The sequence below is a fragment of the Polyodon spathula genome, chromosome 3 (assembly GCF_017654505.1).
Source record: "Polyodon spathula isolate WHYD16114869_AA chromosome 3, ASM1765450v1, whole genome shotgun sequence".
NCBI classification, from domain to species: domain Eukaryota; kingdom Metazoa; phylum Chordata; class Actinopteri; order Acipenseriformes; family Polyodontidae; genus Polyodon; species Polyodon spathula.
In genome coordinates, this window is record NC_054536.1 from 50,057,834 (window position 1) to 50,076,172 (window position 18,339).

The 18,339-nt window shown below is 43.4% G+C and overlaps 1 protein-coding gene across 1 annotated transcript in view; it reads right to left on the reverse strand.

Annotated features, from left to right (window-relative positions):
- The window catches only part of LOC121313146 (adenylate cyclase type 1-like), a 157,950-nt gene that overhangs the window by 56,495 nt on the left and 83,116 nt on the right, over window positions 1-18,339 (reverse strand). Inside the window, exons 6-11 of the mRNA XM_041245361.1 lie at window positions 14,161-14,319; window positions 7,769-7,910; window positions 5,825-5,980; window positions 3,727-3,921; window positions 1,602-1,699; window positions 1,405-1,489 (exon numbers count right to left, since the gene is read on the reverse strand). Coding sequence (XP_041101295.1) covers window positions 1,405-1,489; window positions 1,602-1,699; window positions 3,727-3,921; window positions 5,825-5,980; window positions 7,769-7,910; window positions 14,161-14,319 — 835 coding nt within the window. The remainder of the gene's footprint in view (window positions 1-1,404; window positions 1,490-1,601; window positions 1,700-3,726; window positions 3,922-5,824; window positions 5,981-7,768; window positions 7,911-14,160; window positions 14,320-18,339) is intronic.

Here is an 18,339-nt window from a genome sequence, read left to right on the forward strand (position 1 = left end):
AGAGCGAGAGGAAGTGGAGCCAGTGCCATCTCTGGAACCACGGGCTTCAGACAAGGGGGAGGAGGTGAGAGGTGTACTGCCCCCACAGCCTCAACCTCCACCCCTGAGAGCTCATCCATTGCAAAATGGTGCGGTCCAGCAACCTGTGCACCTGGACACCCTGCCAGTGGACCTGGAGATCAGTCCGGAGCACCACCGGGCACAGTCTCTCACCTGGTCCCCTGCTCCGTTCACCCTAAAGCCCCAGACGTCGTGGCGTGATCGGCAAATGTTGCTTGGGCTCCCCCTACCTGTTGCTTTACTCCCCCTGGCAGCTCAGACATCGCTGCACTGTGGCCAAGCCTCAAGCTGCTGCCTTTTGCTGCTCCCATCAGCTCACTGGCCTACACACCTGTCGCTCCTGTCACCCTGTTTGAGTGCCTCGTCACCAGGTCGCTGTCCCTGCCCCGGAAGTGCTGGAGGGACCAACCCATCCTGATACCCAACTGAAGAATCGGGAGAAGATGGGACTCTATGGACTTGAGGGAGGGTTGTGTTTTATGGGGGGGTTCTTGGAATGGCCGATCAGCGCTACGCACTTAAGGGGGAGGATGTGTAACACGGCAGGGAGGGGGTTAATATCCTCCCTGCCAAAAACATGTGCAATTGCACGTTTTGTTTATTATTTTATTGTTTAATTATCACCCACACCTGGTAGTTATTGTAAATTGGTGCCAGATGCAGGGTCTATAAGGTGAGCAGTCAGTCTGCTCGGGGCTGCTGAGTAGAAGGAACTAGAAGGTGCACTCTGTTTCCGAGCAGTCATATTAAGATCATAAGTCTTCTGTGAACCTGTGTGGTTGTTTGTTTATTTTGCAGGTAAATGGCATAGCCATCCTGCAAGCTAGTTCGGAAGCTGCAACGAATGTTTATTCAGTGCTCCATAGGAGCTAGGTGTTTGTTTTGTTGATTGTTGTAATTAAAAGTGTCTGTCAGCACTATTTCTTTCAAATCCTATGTGTGGGTTGTGATTTGGAAGGGAAAAGAGCCTGACAGAATATATATATATATATATATATATATATATATATATATATATATATATATATATATATATATATATATATATATATATATATAGATAAAAATGATTAATGTTACACTTTAATTCAACTGTTTTGATCTCCCATTAATGGTTCCAGTATAGCCTTTTGCAAAAGAATTACAAATTGAATAAAGAATATAAGTAATTACACGTAAATCTATGCAAATAAAAAAAATACCGTTTAGTAATCAAGTGCAAAACACTAACTTAAGATGATTACTAGTGTGGCAAACCATTTTACAATACTAACTACAAGTCATTGTTAATCCACTAGAATTAGCATTGAGATGCTTAGAGAATAAAACAAAAACAAGAATTACCTGTACTCTAGTGATATGCAGATACATAATACAAGCAACAAGGAAGCATATGCAGAATACCAGGAGGACAAGAACAACTGTACTCCTAGGGAAAAGCAAGAGGGGAAAGTTAGTGCATGGCATTACTGTATCAAGAAGACAAATCAGAATGAGTGAATTGAGAAATATAAGTTAAAGCCAGTAAGTTAAATACATACTGTGGTAATATTAGAAGGTAGACAAGGCCAAATATGGTAGTGAGGATCAGTGAGAGAATTACTGCACTGGTGAAGTATTCATCATGAAGCTGATGATACTGCAAGGAGGGAACATTTAATTATGTAAAATATAAAGGAAAAATAACATTTTTTGGGAGTTGGACAAACATTTCCCACATTCGACATGACAAGTTTGCAATATGTTTACATTTTTCAGAATGGATACAGTCTGTGATCTTTTTTTAAAACACTTTTAAATACTTATGGCAGTTTGTGGTGAATCACCAGTCATTTGTGCAGTCCAGAATTTAGAAGTATCTGTCAACCAAAAACTTGCAAACCTCCCTTTATCAAAGTCAGGCTTGCTGTCTTTCCCATTGTGACTGAAACTGTTGAAAATCAAGATTTTATATTTTATATATTGCATGTCCTAAGTGCTAGTCATAAAAGTCATGTGAGACACATGAGCTGCATACTGCTGGTGTTTATTGTTTTTGTGAAGCCCCTGTATATGTGCATGTGACAGAGAGTGAATGAATCCTAGTCAACAATCTGCATCCTGATCTGTGAGGGTGTTGTTTAACAGGAACAGAATGCCTCGTACTGGTTGGTCTGACAGTTCATTCCAGGGTCAGTCGGAAGCCAGCCATCTAGGAAGGGGGCGGAGTCACAATGCCCAAAGTAATTGCCTGTAGCAGGGGGAGATCTGTGCTGACTCTGCTGGCGTGTTCACAGCGCTGCACAAAGAGGGCAACAGTCGTCCAACAACCGCCTGTGAGTCATGGCAGTGACACGGGGAGGTGGGAAAGTGGGTGTGTGGACTTTCCCTCTCTCTGAATGGCTGGGAGGCGGGTCTTGGGGAGATTGTTAGCCCTATAAGATAATGCTCTACTGTTTCCTCAGGTCTGCCCTTTTAGACGCGCTGTATGTGCGGAAACGCTGGTCGAGGACCGAGAAACCAGCTGAGAGAAAGACACCAACCCACAAACAAGACAGTGACAGCAGGGAACCCTTGAGTAGACCCCCGAAGTATTGCTTAGAGCAGGCAGGGAGCCGCTAGAGTAGGTTGGTGATCCGGGTCGTGCGGGTAGCGGCGACCGGGATAACGCTGCCGAGTGCAGCACCATGAGTGAAGTGTTTTGTTGGTTTTGTAACTGTCTGTATTTGTCTTTTGTTAGATGACTAATATTAACCTGGGAGCTGCCTCTTCAAGCCAGTGCTAAAACCTGGGCTGCACTGCACCTGTACTTACAACACTACTGTTAAATCACTGCACATGCACCTGAGCACTCACTGTCCAGAGACGTGTCTGTATCTGTGATGTGTGTCTGTGTTTTGTATTATTATTTGGGGTCTGAAACCCCCTGGTTTATATGCTGGCAATAACCATAGTTGGGTAGAGCCAGAATTAATATTTCAATGGTCACGATGAAAAGAAAAAGAAAAACAGTGCAATATAATAACACTTAGCATTCTGACAGCTGAAATGTTGTCCCAGTAGTCCTTCATAAGCTTAATGATCCTCTCAATTTGATTAGCTTTGAAAAATGTTAATACACACATAGCACGAATGGTCTCTCTTTCAGGCCAAACTGACCCAAATCTTACTAGGCATTTCTAGTTCTATGAAATGTAGAGACAGAAAAGCAATCTTTAGATTATTAGTTGTGGGTGGACATTGATTCCCCTTTTTCTGTGCTGCCAGTCTGCTTGACAGAATATTTAAAAAGTGCACGCCGTGCAAAAGTTTTTAGTATCATCTTAAAATAGTGTTGAGGCAAACATGTATGTTTTTACATTTTAGATTTTTTGTTTTTTCAGTTTTAATTCATAATTTGTAAACACCCAATCCTTTGATAAAATAAAACCAATGCCTTGTTTATATACAGCTGGCCCAAAGCATCCAGGTTTCAAATTAAGCACAAGATACAGATCTAAAACCAAAATAAATGTAAACATATCTGTATTAAGAAAGACCTTCAGTGTTTTTGGTCAAAGAAACAAGTTTCCAAGTTTTTTATTTATTTATTTATTTTTTTATTAACGTTCTTTCTTTTACTGTTATTGATTTTTCAATTATTATTTTTTTTATATATAATCAAACTGTAGGACAAAGTTCACTTACTTTCTCCTCCCGCTCAGGACGTTTGTACATTAATGTGATGAAATTTAAATCTGCCATCTCTGACTCAGTCTGTCGTGCCTCTATGAGTCGGCTGATATATCTATTTACCCTTGTACCAGGGGTGTTGTGTATTACATTGGTAGAAAAGGAAGTGCGATTTCTTAGTTTTTCAGACGCTGTTCTGAGCGCCCTTCTCTGTGAAAGGAAACCAGAAATAGAAGTTTCTTACTCTGTAAATTATGCAGGAAACTTGCAAAACAATTTACTCTGAAAGAAGAAACACACCCATTGGCATTACAAAACATATTATTACAAGGGTGCTTATGGACTCAGAGGTTGTTTAGTTTTTTTTGTTTTAATTATTTTTATAACATTAACTGGAGGTTTATTCTTTTCAGACAAAAGAATGTTTGTGACACTTTGGATTAAAAGACTTTGTGAAGTTTGCCCTATGAATATATTTGTTTTTAGCTCATGTAGAATTATGTATTCCCTAATACAGCACAAGTTTAGATTGGAATCTTAATATATTAAGAAGAAAGTTTGTCTGTCTGTCTGTCTGTTGTTCCTTTATGCATTCGGTCCCCACAGGAGACAGTGCAACCAAACTTTGTATGGCCTCCTCTTTCCAGGGGAAGGTCGAGGGCTATGTTTGGATCCAAAATTTTGACCCCCGGGGTACTTTATTTAGTAACCCCATTACTGGATCACTACAGTAGCCATGTATCTCAAATTAAAGAAACCGCAAAAAACAAAAAATAAAATAAATAAAAATGGCAGAACAATTATATAAAATAAAGTCAAAAAAAGAGAAAGGGGTCCGAGTGCACTGGGAGACACCCAAAGGTGCGAAACCATAAGGTTACCATTCCCCAATTTCTCATGCATAAAATATTGAATTTCCCCAGGCAATGCTGGGTACTTCAAATATTATTACTTCATTATGAGAGCAAACACATTATGGCACATAGCCTGCATCTTCATGGTCAAGTGTTATTTGCCGTATTTATTGTTTAACTACTAGTTGTGAGAAAATGTCTTCTATGGTACCAACTGGCTGGCTTGTCAGTCTTGCTGATTTATTGACTGATTTATTTATCTGCTCAGCTACTGTCAATACAGATCAATTTCTTGACTTTTTATTTGTATTTTTATTCATAACTTGTCATCTGCTCTTTTCCAAATATCTATAATCCTTAAACCGCAAAATAGTTGAGCTAAATCTGTTAAACCATGAATATAATATGTAAAATTATCTAGGAGGAATAACAAATAAGCAAATGTGATATTGATGGGTAGATTTGACACACCAATAGCTTGTGATGTTTGACTTAAACACCCAATTGGCACAAACAAGTTTATTAATTTGGTTTAAAAAGTCTGGTTTCAGAGTCCCAGGTTAGCACTTATCTCGGACTACCTCATTTATCATATGTTTAGGGTCCTCATTTAAAAAAAAAAAAAAAAAAAAGTTTCTGATTCTGTCTGTAGGTCTATCTGACAAATTTTAACTGCCATGATTCTGCACCACTTTTCTCCATACTTCCATCATACACTCAGAGCCTCCTATTGATGCTATGGGTTTCATTTGGCTGTCATATTACAAACTCTTGATTTTATACAAATATTTGTAACTTTTCAGGTAGTGTGCAAGTACTATATGATTGTGATCACCCTTTGTATTCACATACAATTTGGGCAGTTGTTAAAAAAGCAAATATCTGGAAGTTTCATAAATAGAATATTTTAGTTAAATCATAACAGCATGCTAAAAAAACATTACTTAAATTTCTTAAGAGTTATCGTTTCATGAATAGGGCCAAGTTTTGCCAAAATATTAACTTTGTTAAGTTGTTGCACCTTAAACTGCTTATAGAGTAGATACAGAATTATTATCTATTGCATTAATTTCAATCAAGTTGTGTCAGTCCTTAAACAGTGGGTATATGGATTTAAACCACTGAGCCAGATTAGAATGTAAGCCACAGCTGGAATGTGAGTCCAGCAGCTTTAGAACATAACATATACACTTAACCACATTATTCCACAGATTGCTGCCTGTAAAAAAAAAAAAACAGTTACACGTGTTTTAATTTACCTTGTCATCATCATCACAAGTCATAACGTTAGAAAAGGGAATCTCTGCTTTGAACATCTTTCGACAGTGCATGAGCTGAACGAGTAAGTAACAAACGGTTTTAAATTTCATCTTTTTGGCAGGTTTGATATCTGAGAGGATTAATCCAGGGAATATCTGTCAACATAGAGTAAAAGAAGGAGATAAAGGATACAGATAATATTTGTATGCAGCACTCAATACAATCCTCCATTTCCAGGAATTTTCGCACAGGCAAATACAATCAGCATTCATGCATTTGAAATCTATCTAACATTTCTTGTTCATCACGCATTTTGTAGATTCAACAGACGGTTATTGCTTAAGTTGTTTTATAGCACTGTAGACACAGTATATACTTTCATGTATACGATCCATAATTTATATGCAAATCAATTTTAATCCTGCACAAGAAAGTTGTCTGGGATGTCAGAGGTCATCTAACTCATCTTGCCCAATGTGGTTTAAAATCAGGTGAAACACCATGGCCATGGCACCACTGGGTAAATGATCTAGTCACAATGACAATCACTGTGCTCCCAAAATATTCATATACCATTAACCTTTCACCACCCCTCTTAGCTTCCAAACTGCCTGGTGACTGACCTCTAAGAATCCAAATTTCCTGCTGTCTTTGCTATACCTTCAAAACTGCAATTTTTCTGTTCCCTACATGAATTGATCAATTGTCCGTTTATTTGGTCATTTTGACATTGATTGTCATTTTACTTTAATATCATGACAACATAAAGCTGTTTATTGGAGGGATTTATATGAACTGTATGTTTGTAAAGTGCATGTACTGGGAAGTACTGACTGTATGGCACAGTATCTAATTTATGTGAGAACCATAATGACTACTTATAAAAGCCACTTAACAAAATTCCATTTGTCTGATATACATTGTCTGTCATCAGAAATTTTCTGATTGGAATATGACAGGATCAGGACCCAGACCTAAGCCATTTACCCTTTGAGTGCAATAACAGCTTAAACATTTCATAGTGCTAAATTATTCGGTTCTTACAAATGTTACGGTATTATTGTCAAAATGTTGGTAGTTAACAAGATCATTCCAAAACTGTTACCAGTTGTTCTCCTCCATCTGTTAAATAGGTATCAAGTGTTATAGGGCACATGTATTTATTTTAATTTTAAAACATCATACAGTATGTGGTTATACAAATCTGTCTGCAAGCATTTCTCATGATTAGTAAAAATACTTCTGTGAATTCAGAATCTTTAGAAGTTGCAGTCTTGGAGAACAAAATGTGAATTAGCGGTAAGAGACTTGGTTGGAAATAACTTTGTATATAAATGATGGACACAGATGAAATGTTTTTGGTTTCTTTTTAATCACTCAATCATTCACGCTTGCCCATAACACGCTTGAGTTACTATGACTGAAGCATGTGCACTTAATCAACTAATTAGTGAGACGGTTGATTGGACACTGGATATGGAGTGATTTCAGCTGTTGAATTGCAAGCTTGAAAAAAAGCAATAAAGAAAATCACTGGACCAGGGCAGCGTACTACGGCTCGCCATCTTAGGTGCTCACAGCCAGCAATTTCAAACCTGGCGAGACGGTATAACCAGACACACTTTGTCAATGCCAAGCCATGAACTGGGAGAACAAGAGACACATAACCTGCCCAAGATCGACAGATCATTTTGCAGCAACTTCGTGATGTCAATTGTTAATCAGCACAATAAAGTCAACTGCACCTGTCTGAAACAGTTTGTCATTTTTCAATCACATCTAGTGAATTTTATCTAAATATAAGTGATACATTTCTTTTTATGCTCAAATATAAGTGATACGTTTCTTTTGATGATCAGTATACATGTCTTGGGATCTCCAAATTAAGATCTATGGGATTTAAACAGTATTGGGGTCTTTTTGTAAAAGCCTGTAGGTCTTACCTTCCGTCGATGAGATGGCACAATAAAAAAGGTTTCAATGTTATGCTTCTGTAGAAAACTATTTCTCTCGTGGCCATATCCAGGTTCTACTTCATAGTCTCCATTGAGGCACTCCAGGGTGGTCTTTGTAATGTGAACCTTCCTAAACGAATGAACAAAAATCTTCTTTACCAATGCAAATATATGCTTAGTGTAATACTGTACATTCAGAGCATTGTTGTTTTTTTCGGTAGTTAACAATGGGTACAGTTCTGTATGGTATAAAAAGTAATATTATAGTCTGGGTTCACCAGACAATTTTACCTCTGGCTCCCTCCACCACAGTCAATAAAATGTCCCCATAGTCATAGCACATGTTTAGTATCAATAGGTTGCAGATGCAACCCCGGTTCCCTGAAAGAGAAAATAACCATCAACGTATGGGACATTGCCGTCAGGCAGTAGGATTGGCTGAGCTTTACAGCAAAGCTGCCGATAGGTCTCCGCGCGAGCTGATGTGTAAGCCCGCCCCCTTGGGAGCTTACAATACGCAGCGCGCGGAGACTCTCATCCTCTTTTGCTCTTCAGGCCGTGAAGGCTTCCGGAGCCTTTCAGGGAACCGGGGTTGCATCCGCAACCTATCGTTCCCTTTCAATTCGAAAATAACCATCAACATATGGGACCTGTGTACCCAAGCCGTCACGAGGGAGGATTCTCGGCAGTAGGACAGACTTACGTCATGACGCAACTGCGTAGGCAATATATCTAGGCATGTGCGCAGCTGCACCTCAGCGTCTATGCTCGCAATGACACCTGTCCTAAGGTGGGGTATTAACCACTACATTGGCAACCTGAGGTGCCATAGAGTGCAGTACAGATGCTCCAAACAAAAAGGGAGGAGGATGGAATGCCATCAACTCGACCGGCTGGTTCATGTGAAACAGAGATATAACCTTTGGCAAAAACGCTGGATTTGGGCGCATGGAGACCTTAGAACCGTTTCCTGCGAAGCGGATACATGAAGGATGCACTGACACGTTTTGCTGACACTACCGACAGCAAAAACGCGATTTTCATAGACATGAGCTTCATATCCACTGTGTGGAGAGGCTGGAACGGTGCCTTGGTAAGGGCTTCTAGCACCACGTCAAGGCTCTATGACGGTAAGTTGGTCATCGTTGGAGGCCGCAAGCGTCTTCCGCCTTTAAGGAACTGAGATGCCAGAAAATGGCAGCCTGGTGATAATCCGTCAATGCGTACATGGCAGGCTGATATGGTGGCTAAATACACTTTAAGTGTAGAGGGAGATTTCTCTTCATCTAACAGTTTCTGCAGAAACTGTAATATTACTGCCATAGGACAAGATATTGGGTCATGGCCCCCCCGTCAGACATCAATCTTGGAACAACTGCCATTTGTACGTGTATTGTGACCTGGTAGAGGGCGCTCTGCTGCTCTGAATGGTCGAAATTACCGCTGTTGAAAGGTTAACAGGCACTCCCGCTCAGGGGCCAAGCCCATAGTTGCATGAGCTTGGGGTTCGGGTGCCAAAGCCGTCCTTCGGCCTGTGACAATAGGTCTGCTCGCAGGGGAAGCTCCCGCGGTTGACCGTGCAGCAACTGCACCACGCTCGGGAACCATACTCTCTGAGGCCACCGAGGAGCGATCAGAATCACTGTTGTTCGCTCTGCCCTGACCTTCTCTAAGAGGGAAGGGAGCATCGGAGTCGGTGGAAATGCATATAGGAGGACTGGCGGCCAATCGTGAGCCAGTGTGTCGACTCCTAGGGGGCTGTCGGGATCCCTCACCGAGAACCATAGGGGGCAGTGCGTGGTCTCTCGCGAAGCGAAGAGATCTACCTATGCTCTGCCGAACCATTCCCAAATGCACTCTACCACCTGAGGGTGGAGACGCCATTCTCCTGCGAGAGGCCCTCCTCTGGATAGGAGGTCCATTGCGTAATTGTCCCTGCCCGGTAGGTGAACCGCGCACAGAGAAGTCAAGCGCGGCTGTGCCCATAGCAACAGCCACGCTACCATTCGGTGAAGGCGGGGGGACCGTAGGCCGCCTTGGCGGTTGATATACGCCACAACCGTGGTGTTGTCCGACCGCACCAACACGTGCTTGTTCAGAAGCACCGGCAAGAAGTGCCGGAGGGCGAGGTCCACTGCCCTGAGTTTCAGAGCATTGATGTGGGCTGACCTCCAGGGTCCTGACCACACTCCACGGGTCCCTGAGTCGTTCCAGACTGCTCCCCAACCTTGGCTGGAAGCATCGGTCATAACCACTTCCCTCCGGAAGATGGGACCCAGGCAAATGCCCTGGCGGATGTTTGCCGGAACTTTCCACCAGCGTAGCGCTTCCCAGCAGGTTCGGGATACCGTCAACCTGCGGTGTTTGTCTCTCCACGGATGTAACGCAAAGGCATTGAACCAGGCCTGTAGAGGTCTCTGGTGTAATAAGCCCAAGGGAAGGGCTTGTGAGGCGGCAGCCATCAGCCCCAGCATGCACTGACACAGTTCCATTCTGACTGTTTCTCTCAACCTGAACAGGGAGAGACACCGTTCCAGCAAGGCAACTCATTGTGTTGGTCAAGGTCGCTTCCATGGACACTGAGTCCAGATGCACACCCACAAATTCGGTCTGTTGGCTTGGCACCAGGCGGTTCTTCTCTGAGTTGACCTTCAGACCCAGCCGCTGCAGGCCCCGCAAAGGGGCCAGGATAGCGTCCATACACTTCGAAATGGTTCGAGGAGCTAGAGACAGACCGAATGGGAGAACACAGAACTCGTACACCCTGCTCTGGAATGCGAAACGCAGATACTTCCTGTGACCCGGGCAGATGGGAACGTGAAAGTACGCATCTGTCAGGTCCACGGTGGTAAACCAGTCACCCCCCCCCGAACTGACTGGATAATGTGCCTGTGCGTAAGCATCCTGAATGATAACCGCCATAGGTATCTGTTCAGTGCTCGCAGATCTAGAATAGGACGGAACCCGTCGTCCTTTCTGGGCACTAGGAAGTATTTGGAATAGACCCCTTGGTCGATCAGAGCAGGGTCTACTTGTTGAATGGCACGCTTTCTGAGCAGTGCCTGTATCTCCACATTCAGAGCTGAGGACTGAACCGAGTCCTTCACTGCAGTTATGACCACCCCCCTGAAGGGGGGGGGGGGCTTTAACCAGAATTGAAGGGTGTACCCGGTGGAAATGGTCTTGTGCACCCAGATGTCGTTGGCGCACTGTTGCCAGAACTGGAGTTGTGGAACAGTGTAGGGGTGGGCCGATAGCTGCCTGGGTGTCTCAGGGCTGCTTTGGTTGCGCTCGCTCACGAGGGGCCTGGCCAGTGCCACGAGGGCGCGACCTGCCACCTCCTCTAGGGCGCCATTCTACGCGCCACGGTCCAGAAAATGGAGGCTGACTGCGCACTGCTGAAGCTGACGGAGGTGTTTTAGCACCCTGCGGCCTCGGTAGGTGCCGTGGTGGTGTCTTTCGCCACTGATGTTCCTGCTGGCGCTTAGGCTGAAAGGGCTTATGCGGCCACATCTTTGCCATTTGCTGGGAAGTCTCCCGGGCTTTAGCAGGCGCTGCAGCATCTCGTCCACCGCTGGGCCAAACGTGTGCCACGGTGTGATGGGGGCATTTAACAACGGGGCCTTGTCAAGCTCTTGGACTCTCGCCTGCGAGAGCCAGAGCTGCCTTCTAGCGACCACTAGGGACGCAATACTCCTGCCCTGGGCCCGAGCATTTAGCTGAGCTATTTTGACCAGGAATTGGGCGATCAACGCCAATTCCGCCCTCAAGGACGCCGAAAGGTGTTCAGGGAGGTCTTTTACCAGCGATGCCTGGTAGACTGACAGGAGGCTGGCCACGTTGGACAGTCTGACTGCCTCTGTAGCCGCTGCATACCCTTTTTTAAATGAACCTCCGTGATCCTGCACTGTCGATTAGGACATGCAGGGTCCTTAGTTAGGTCCAAGAGGGTCGGTGTTTTGACCAGGGCCACGAAGGCGACATCGACTGGTGGAAAAGACGCCAGTCCCGCCTCACTTGCTCCCTGCATGGCAAACATGGAAGCTTTCCACGAGGTTGCCGGTGAAGAAGCTGGGGCCCCCCAGGTGGATTGCACCTCCTTATAAAGTCCGGGAAGGCTGGAAGCATCCTGGGCTGCGAAGATCGCACAGAGGGCGACTCAAACAGTGACCGCCGGGGTGGTTCTACGGCTGGCCACTCAACCCCTAGGTGGCGAGTTGCTCGCTCCACAAGTGACCACAAGGGGTCATTTGTGTCCAACACCTCCGATTCAGTGTCCAGCTCAGAATTGTGAGAGGTTAGTTCGGCTTGCAAACTATCCTCCTCAGCGGGAGGCTCACTAAAGGACGCGTATCTAGAGATCGCATCTGCATCCCAAGCCCCTTGGGGTTGCTGGATGACCGGGGCGGGCAGAGCCGGTTGGGTGGTTGTTAACATGACCTGAGCATCGGTGGTTTGCGGTGCCCTGTTATTCAGTGACATGAGCAGCGATTGCTGACCCATCATCACCTCCGTGAACTGGGACATCTTAGATGTCAGCTCTGCCTCGTCTGACCTATCCTTGTGGCGTCTGTCCCGGTGAGGGGAACTAGAGCGCTCCCTATAATGGGGTGAAATGGAGCGAGACCGCGACCGGCGAGGGCATTCCCTGCGAGGGAATGGGCCTCGGCGTCGGATAGGCGGGCTACGGGAGCGTTCCCGATCACGTCTATGCTCTGGAGATCTCTGACCAGCTGTAAGCTGGGAGGGGCTCCTCGATAGCTGTAATTTTCCTGGTGGTGTAGGCAGCGGAGGAGCAGACAACGTACAGGATGACTCAGAGGAAGGGGAGTGGCTCCCCACTGCTTTCCTCGCCCTCTGGCGAAGAGTGCGTTGTTGGAAATTAACACACAGCGAGCAAAACGATCTGTCTGCCAAGGCAGACGCGGCGTGCTCTGGTCCCAGGCATGCCACACAGTCCTCGTGGGGGTCGCTTGCCGGCAATTTAGCCTGGCAGGTGACGCAAAGATGGAACCCAGACATTTTGGGATGCGTCGCTGATTAATACGCCGAGCGTCGAGGTACGTGTACCAAGCGGCAAGGCGTTGGGTGTTAGGCGTCGAGCGTCGAGGTGCGTGCACCGAGCGTCGAGGCGTTAAAGCTCTGAGCATCGAGCGTCGAGGTGCATGTTATTAGTGCACCGAGCGTCAAGCATCGAGATGCGTGCGCTGACTATTGAAGCACCGAGCGTCGAGGTGAGTGCGTTGAGTGTCGATCGTGGGAGCGTCTAGCGTCGATGTACGTGTGCCGAGCGTCGAGGCGCTGAGCGTCGAGGTGCGTGCGCTGAAGTGTCGAGTGTCAAGGTGCGTGCACCAAGCCCCAAGTGCCTAAGCACAAAGCGCCGAAGCGCTGCTCCAAAGCGTCGAGGCGCTGACACTAGAAGCGCTGAATTGCATGTACTGAGCGTAAAAACGCTATGCACTGGACGCCGAAGCGTCAGCTGACCCGCAGAGCGGAGACGCTAAGTGCTGGTACAGTGTCTTTGTTCTAAAAGACAAAGGAGCTGTGCTATACTTACCTGTGATAAGGGGCAATGAGTTGTCGTTGGTGGTAGTCTTCCTTATGTAAGTGAATGGGAAAAAGAAAAACTTTTTTTTTTTTTTGAGGAACTGCAGCCGCACTGAGTGCAGAATATGGTACTATAGCTACCGAAGACAACGACCATGCGATCGGGTGAACACAAGCCGCAGGTGGTAGTTTTGAGTGACTGCGAGTAGCAGTCTAACTCCAGGTCTGGCGCGGGGCGAGACCGAGGCTGCAAGAAATGCGTGGCCTTACAGGCGCACAACATGTCCTCTAAATTCTATTCAGGCCTGTTAGGGAGAATAGACAGCACAAAAAAACCCAACAAAAATATATATAAAAATATATATATAGATATAGAACAATCAGTGAAAATAAATCTCACAGAGAGATCTTACGTGCTCAGACTCGTACGAAGGCTGAAGGCAAAAGAGGATGAGAGTCTCCGCGTGCTGCGTATTGTAAGCTCCCAGGGGGGCGGGCTTACATGTCAGCTCGCGCGGAAGCCTATCGGCAGCTTCGCTATAAAGCTCAGCCAATCCTACTGCCTGACAGCAATGTCCCATACGTTGATGGTTATTTTCGAATTGAAAGGGAACTGCCAGTTTGGAGTACCACAGTACCACTTATTTGATGCAATTTACTTTACTTACTTTAAGTGTACATTTCCCATGGAGCTATCCAGAAATCTATTTTGAGTACCAAACCATCTACCCACATGCAAAATAAATTTACGAATCAGCATTAGAAGGAGAAAAAGGAGAAAATCAGAATGTGTATTCCTGTGTAGAGTAGATATAAATACTGTATATCCTTACCCTGGTAACCCACCAGCTTCCATTACATTTGCTAGGGTCACATCATTGGACCAGACATCGTACTGCCATTTGCGGAGGCCAAGTACCCCACAAAGCACCCTCCCTGTGTGAAGTCCAACTCTCATGTTCAGGTCCACTTCAGTGGCTTCAGCTACAGACCTGAAATACAGTAAATCAGCACTACATTTAAGATTACATGCTGGGACTTGCAATGAGAACCTGGATCACTTCTTTGCCATGGGGGCACGTTGCAGTCCATTGTATTCTCTAAAGGAAATTGTGGATGTGACAGGAAATGGCTGAGTGGTGACATCAGGCCAGAATGAGGAAGAACAACAAAGCACTGCAGGTATGGGTCAATGGCGCTTACACCATTTTATTTTCAAATAACAAAAATAAATAAAATAATTTAATAAACAAACCACTTTCTCACAGAGCACAAATAAAAGATTTAAACAAAATAATCACGAACACAAAATACAAAATAGACCTAAGGTCAGGCTGGGCAGTTGCCTTCACTGATCCTATTTTTAAATTAACTTTCTTCTCTTCTCTCCTCTCGCTCTCGTACTCTTCTCCGTACACCGACCCAGAGTGCAGAGAGCTGCAGGCATTTATACTGGTGACCATCTCACGATTAGCAACAAATGAATCAATTATTAATTCAGGAGATGGCCATCTTCTGCACGAGGTTCAATTATTAACGTCGATGGGCTTCCCACCCACGATGCAAAAACAAAACAAACGGCCCCACCGTCATATATACAAATACATAAATAAATAAATAAAAAATAATAATAATATATACATTTAAATTAGTATAATTTGTTTGGTATATATATTATATATAGAATATATATTATATTTAGATATATATATATATATTATATAATAATATATATATAAAATTTAAATAAACACCAGGGGCGGTCCCCGAGGGGACCCCCTCGGAGACCCCATTCTACCAAATTAAACAGCTGACAATATCTTAGTCTATGGCTATATTATTTAGTATCCCCTGTGCATTTCAGGCAGTGGGGCTCCTAGAAATGTCAAAATTCAGTGTGTCTACCTGTGCCCTATTATCCCACACAAAGGGTTTGATTGATATTTGGAGTGTTTACAGTAAGAAAAACAGGGGATACCAAATTAGACAGCTGACAATATTTTAGTCTATGGCTTTTTGTTTACTAATGTTTTAATGTTCTGCTATTTTGAATGTTATTCTATCCTGTTCACTTTTGTTGATAGAGAACAACTTATTAAGATATTGTATCATTCAAAAAGATAATTGCATGAGGGTAAACTTCCATAGATTTGGAGCGGACCACTCATAGAACCTGGTCCAGTCCGCATCTCTAATATCTCTAATTTTATAAGGCACTATGTATAATGACATGAAAAGGGGGCAGGTCAAAGCCCTGCTGTAAAATGTATTTGTTTTGTTTATGATTTAAAAAATGTATTGTTTATTTCCTTTAGAACGGGGTACCCCTCTGCCTCTATGTTTCAGTGTGTGTTATTTTGCATCTGTTTTGTTTTATTATAATTTATGTATTTTTAAATATGACGGCGTAGCCATGTTTTGTTATTATTTTACAGCGTGGATGGGAAGCCCCATCCACATTTAAAACATCATGCAGAAAGTGGCCATCTCCCTATTAATTAATTGTTTAATTTATTGCTAATTGAGAGAAGGGCACCTGCATATACAATGCCTATAGGAAGTCTACACCCCTTTCAAATTTTTCACCTTGTGTTGCCTTATGCCTGGAATTAAAATGCTTTTTTTTTCTTTTATCTACACATCCTACCCTACAACTTCCAAGTGAAAAAAATATTCTATGAGTATGAAATAGAACCTTGAATCCCATTTGAAGTATGCAACAAAACACTCAGGAGATTCTGTAGCCATGTAGCAAAACGTTTTGTGATCTGACAAAACTAAAATGGAACTTTTTGGCCTAAATGCAAAGCATTACTTTTGGTGCAAACCCAACACAGCACATCACCCAAAGAACACCATCCCTACTGTAAAGCATGGTGGTGGCAGCATCATGTTATGGGGATGTTTCTCATCCGTAGGGACTGGGGAACTTGTCAGTATAGAAGGGAAAATGAATTAAGCAAAGTACAGAGAAGTCCTTGAGGAAAACCTGCTGCCCTCTGCAAGAAAGCTGAAACTGGGACAGAAGTTCACCTTTCAGCATGACAACAACCCAAAGCACACAGCCAACTCTGGAGTGGCTAAGGTGTCCTTGAGTGGTCCAGTCAGAGCCCCGACCTAAATGCAATTGAAAATTTGTGGCATGACTTGAAGATTGCTGTCCATCAACGCTCCCCAAGGAACTTGACAGAGCTTGAACAGTTTAGTAAAGAAGAATGGTCAAATATTGCCAAATCTAGGTGTGCAAAGTTGATAGAGACCTATCCCAACAGAATCACAGCTGTAATTGTTGCTAAAGGTAGTTCCACCAAGTATTAACTCAGGGGGGTGGAGATTATCCAATTATGATCTTTCAGTTTTGTATTTTTAATATATAATTTTTTTCTCCATAAAAACTTTTTTCTCCTTAACAGTGTGGAGAATTGTGTGTAGATTACCTGACCTGTGTGTTCTCTGTAGTGGATGGGGCTAAGAGATACGCCCTTTTATCGGTTTCATTCGGCTCCTAACGGTCTCACTCGGCCATTGGAATGTTTTCTCTGCTTTTTCCAGAGAAAAAACGACTAGAAACCTGTGCTTAACGTCTTTTTGATGATGTCGGACAAGGTCCGACATCGGACTAGAAAGGGAAAATTGTAATGTTGACTTAGGACTGCAAAGGGTTAAAAATAGGAACATTCAATTTTTGTTTTTTAAGGGGGGGGGGGTCTAACATCGTCGCATAAAAAGGTCATGGCTGGTGGCCGGAGGGTTCAATTCAGTTTGTCTAAACTAGCTCCTTTAAATTTTCCTGGCTGGTGGGGAGCTCAGGAAATGAGAAAACAAGGTACCTTTTTACAATTTACCTGGATGTACATGATGCCATCTATTTTGTAAGGCACTATAGTTTTAAGTTCTAGGGAATTTTATTTAAACATTATTAATACAATGAAATGTTTAAATTATTTCCCCAACACTGTAAAAATTGAGATTTAAGCTGTGTCGTTTAAGTAAAGTACCTTGACTGCTTTGGTGTTTATACAAAGCTGGCTGCATAAGAACTCCACTTCAAAGTGAATACAGAATATGAATACCAACCTGAAAGAAAAGCTTTCCGTTGCTAAGAAGGAACACTGTAAAATCTAAGTACCCTTTACCTGTCAAGTCTGATATGAAAGGCAAACATTTACATCCACAAGCTATAAATAATCACCTCTGAGGTATATGGTATCTGAGAAAGGATGTATATTGAACTCTGAGAAAGGCTCTAATCTTGGCTATTAAGAACTTGCAGAAGGCCATTATTTACAGTTTGATCTGGAAGTGTCAGAGTTATACTTAAAATATATGAGTACACTAATTCAACATGAGAAACATGGCCTTATATTTAACATCCCTTGAGTGCTCTGGCAAGCCATATTTATTTCCCTAGGGGGAGAGCTGATGTGTGCTGGAGACGGAAGAGGTTTCTTTAAATTACAGTGTACCTATTGCCCTTATTAAATTACAATATAATTGGCACCTCAGCCTTCTGCTGTAATACATACCAAGGAGTCATGTTATACAACATATCCTAATATGAATATTATTCTGCTATTTGTCTACAGAGAGTTACACTCTTCAGTAAAGCCATCAATACTGCTTAATGTGTCAATAAGTCCCATATATCTTCTGCTAAGAAATCATTTTAAAAAAAGTAAGCTTCTCAGGTCAGTAGTTCACTAAATAGTAGAAACAGTAGCATGTGTGAGTGAATGGAAGTCAGAACATTGCTGTTGCCAAGCATCTAATCAGAAATCTTTATACCTTTCTCCTGGATGATGTAAGTGTGGTTTTTAAGTTTTAAAATCAGTATGATACTTTAAAAGAAGAAAGAAAAGCAAACCTGAAACATCCTTCAGCCTAAGACAGAGCAACATTCTACTTATGTTCTGCCCCAACTGTTACATACTTGCCAAATTGCTCTTCATGTAACCCACTTGATAGTTACTAGATCCAGCTTTTGCACCGATAACACAATTAGTAAAGCCCAT